The following is a 4,024-nucleotide window of genomic DNA, read 5'->3' on the forward strand; positions in this document are numbered from 1 at the left end:
GATTATGTGTGTGGTTCAATTGATCTCAGTATTACAAACACGACCACGATCGACCACGACCAGCCGGGGTGATGTGCACGGTCGTGGTCGTGGTTCACGTAAACCACGAGGGTGCTCGTGTCGAGTACACCAGATGGTCTAAATGTAATGGTGACCAAACAACGACAACTATGTGTGGCGATGCAACTACGATTAATAGTGAGAATTGAGAATGACGGCTGATATATAATAGTGAAGCAATTGTGAGAACTGGGAATAACGTCTGTGAAACAAAGAGAAAGAGGGGTAGTTTCGGAAACATTGTTTTTCTTTTTTCTTTAATAAATAAAATACAAGTATAAGTAACTACTTTTTTAAAACACCATTATTTGGTAAATATTTTTCGGAAACACTACCTTTAAGTACAAAACTCATAATATCCTCCTCACAATCGCAACAAACATCAAATTGGTAATATTCAATTTTATTTAATCAAAATAAATGTCAATTCAATTCAGGTTTGAAAATACCAAGTTGAAAACACCATAAGATTCAAAGGATCCCACAGGCCACAACAGACATGGAACTTCTATTCGTAATTTGACATTCTTGTTTATCATATCATTCCATCCTTAGAGCATCTATGAATTCCTCATCGCATTCAAGATCCATCATATGTTGTGATGAAGCAAAACAAATTTCCACATCCATACTCCCGCCACCTTCCCGTCCGGGATACATCGTTATCTTCCCGTCGCCCTTATTCAACCACCCACTTCTAGCCGCCACCGCTTTCCCCAGCCCGAACTCGCACCCGTACATGTCAAACCTCGGTGAGCTCCCAACGTGAATGTAGTTTTGATCGATTCTCTGACTTAGTTTTATAATGAATGGCCTTTTAATCCATGACTCAACGCTTTCCTTAACAGATGTATCATTGTAGTTTATCACCGCTTCGTGTAACCGGAAAGCCGCCCACCCAAGCCCATTCGCCGTCAATTCCCCGACGGTTGCTGTTCCTCTCAATACAGAAATTGGGTTACCAAAATAATCATCAGACAGAGGTGGGTTCAGCCGCCGGCGGTTAGACACCATCAATCTACAACTGGTTTCACCGTCGACTGGTAGTCGCCGGATACGGGTAACGCTTCTCCACAAAAGCGCGATCACTGCCTGTAAACTTGAGATTTTCTTAGTATTGCATTCCGAGTTTGCTTTTGCTTTGAGTTTGGAGACGGAGGCTGATGAGAAGTGGAAGAATCTCTCCTTAAAGGGTGGAGGTTCCAATCGTTCAATGAATTGATCGTGGTGTGTAAACGGGAGATTGATGATAGGGTCAGATCCATCGAGGAGCCATCGTTTGAGTACCGGAGGTCGAGAGATTGAGCCATGATATTGGTCTTTGGATTTGAATATTTCACTCCAAGCAGCCATGAAATGCCAGAAAGAGGTTCCATCGGCGACCATATGGTTGATAGATCCACCGATAAAGATTCCATCGACAAGCTCTGTAACTTGAATGGATAACAATGGCAGTGTGTGACCATCGTGGCTAATAGCGTTGTTAAGATCAAAAAATGAACGAACAACCTCGGGTACGTCGGCAGGCTGAAGGATGTCTGATATGGTGGCGTCCACCGTCGCGTAAATAAACTTGGCGCCGGGGCTGTTTTCGGTGTTTAAATAGATAACATAAGAAGCTGGATTTTCTTCCTTTTTAGTGACCAAACGGCCGGCGAGGAGGTAGAATTGATCGAGGGTGGTGGAGAGGGATATCCGGAGGTCATCCAAGTAAGTGGTTATGGAGAAATCTTTATTTTCCGATGGTGGTGGCTTTGCAAAGAGGAGACCCTTTTGGCTGTAGCTGATGTTGAGACATGGCAGCTCGAAGGGTGTGAAGTGAAAAGGCTGTTTTGCCTCCGGTGACAAGTCGTGCAGTGGTTTGATGAAATATTCCGAGATGCGTTTCACAGATTTAGAACTCATTGATACCAAAAAACACTAATTGTTCTCTTTCTTTTAATGGAGAAATGGAGACAATTAACTTCTTGTACATACAAAGATACTAGCCATCAAACTGAGTTTAACAAAAAATGAAAACTAGAATCATATGTAAATCTAAAACAAATACAAAAGTGTAAATGTAGATCAAATCCCGTTTTGCTACATTCTTTAATAAACGATTTATTAAATCTCATCTAGAAGGGATATCGATTAATTACTTTACTAACTTTATCTCAATCAAGTATTATAATAAGATGTCATATAAAATAATCAAAAATTGAATTTGTCTTTAAGGATGGTTAAGTTGGTACTTGCTCTCACTTTTATTTGAAACCTTGTATTTAAACAACATTGCAAAATTGATATGGTCTAAAAATTTCGACTTGCATGTAAGGTGTAAAATTAAGAATTTTTTTTATGATTTTAGTACCAAAATTAAGAATTTTCTATGGTTTTATTCGTTGGAAAGTATGATTTTGCTTTTATTAATTTTCTTTTTTCTTTTTAATATTTTTTAACACTTTATTATTAAAAAATAAAAACAAAGAATGAGGCCACCCACTCCATCCCATATTTTTTTTTCTCTCCTCACACACACTATAATGCTTTAATGGCTTCTTCTTTTCCAAAAGTCACTTTGATTATCGATGCCAAAAAAGTCATTTCTACACACATTTATTGTCAATAAAAATCAAATTAAACCTAAAAAAATCTTCAAAGATATCAAAACAGTGAAAACAATTCAGAATGCTACAACCCCATAATTCAGAAAAATAGCATGCCTAGATTGAACATAAATTCATACTCTACGGAAATTCATAGTTAACAATTACTAAAATCTAAAGATGAAGAACGAGAAAACTTTATTACCATTAGGAATTTGAAGGCGTTGATTTTGAGATGCATCAAATAATTTTTGAAACTAATATCTCGTATTGGAATTTGAAATATATATGTAATCATCCAAGGAATCCAAAAATTCAGAAGAATGACAGGCCAAGATTTAACATAATCATCTAAGAAAACCTTTAACACCAGCCACCACCGCACATCCATTGTTACATTGTAATATCCCAAAAATCAACCATAATTTTAAAAAAATTAGAGTACTGGTTTTACCAAAAAGGTTTCATTCATATTCATTGATGTGACTCAAATCTTTTGCATCAATTCGGGTTCCGGCGACGATGATAGGGATCCGAAGAATCACAACAGAAAACAATCTGTCAGCCACTCTCCGGGAAGGGGTTCCCGGTGATGGGTTTTGAGAACTAAAAATGATTTTTTTTATAAAACAATTTTAAGAACGGCAAACATAAGACTTTTCTAATAAGTAGTTTATTTGTAAATCCTTTTAACAAAACCATTAAGAGGATCCAAATATATGAACCAGAAATATAATAACAACCATAAGATGTTTAACATATAACCTTTGATCCCACTTTGAATTGGGGAGTTGATGAAGATACCAAAAATTCAAGAATAGAATTTCTCTACAATGTATCCACCATCAAGAATAAGACACTTGGAATGCTAGTTCCCATCTTGTATAAAGTACTTTTTAAGCATTTAAGTGATTATCTCAAATGTAACATCCCGACTTCCATGTATAAGAATTATCTTTTGTATGATTTTCCAGTCGAACTCGGTGAGTTGGGTAGCCTCAACTCGGCGTTTTGAGTAATGTTTTGGCTGCAGGATTTAATGAAGCAACTCGGCGAGTTGAGGAGCCTCAACTCGGCGAGTTGACAGCTGGGAAGGAAACCCTGATTTTTAGGGTGTTGCACCCTATTTAAAGGCCTTAAGTCCCTTGGCTGGTGTAACGACCGACTTTTGAGGTATTTATTATTAATTATTTCCTAAAATCTATAGTTGGGCTAACATGGATAAAAGGACTATTGGATTGGACTTAAGAAAAGGGGCTAAGAAAATTGGGTCGCCCATAAGACGTACGTTGGGCGTAGCCTTGGCGTACGCGGGGCGTAGAGGCGTGCATCGGATGCGGGGTACGCGCGCACGTACGCGCAACGTACCAGGAGTA

The 4,024-nt window shown here is 38.1% G+C and overlaps 1 protein-coding gene across 1 annotated transcript; it reads right to left on the reverse strand.

Moving 5' to 3' along the window:
* Positions 1 to 445: 445 nt before the first annotated feature.
* On the reverse strand, positions 446 to 2,107 carry LOC145118790 (putative acetyltransferase At3g50280). The gene has a single exon (XM_079054459.1). The coding sequence runs from the start codon at positions 1,963 to 1,965 to the stop codon at positions 601 to 603; it is 1,365 nt and encodes a 454-aa protein (XP_078910585.1). The 5' UTR covers positions 1,966 to 2,107; the 3' UTR covers positions 446 to 600.
* Positions 2,108 to 4,024: the final 1,917 nt, after the last annotated feature.

This window comes from Lactuca virosa, chromosome 6 (assembly GCF_052849685.1).
Source record: "Lactuca virosa cultivar CGN04683 chromosome 6, Lactuca_virosa_CGN04683_v6, whole genome shotgun sequence".
NCBI classification, from domain to species: Eukaryota; Viridiplantae; Streptophyta; class Magnoliopsida; order Asterales; family Asteraceae; genus Lactuca; species Lactuca virosa.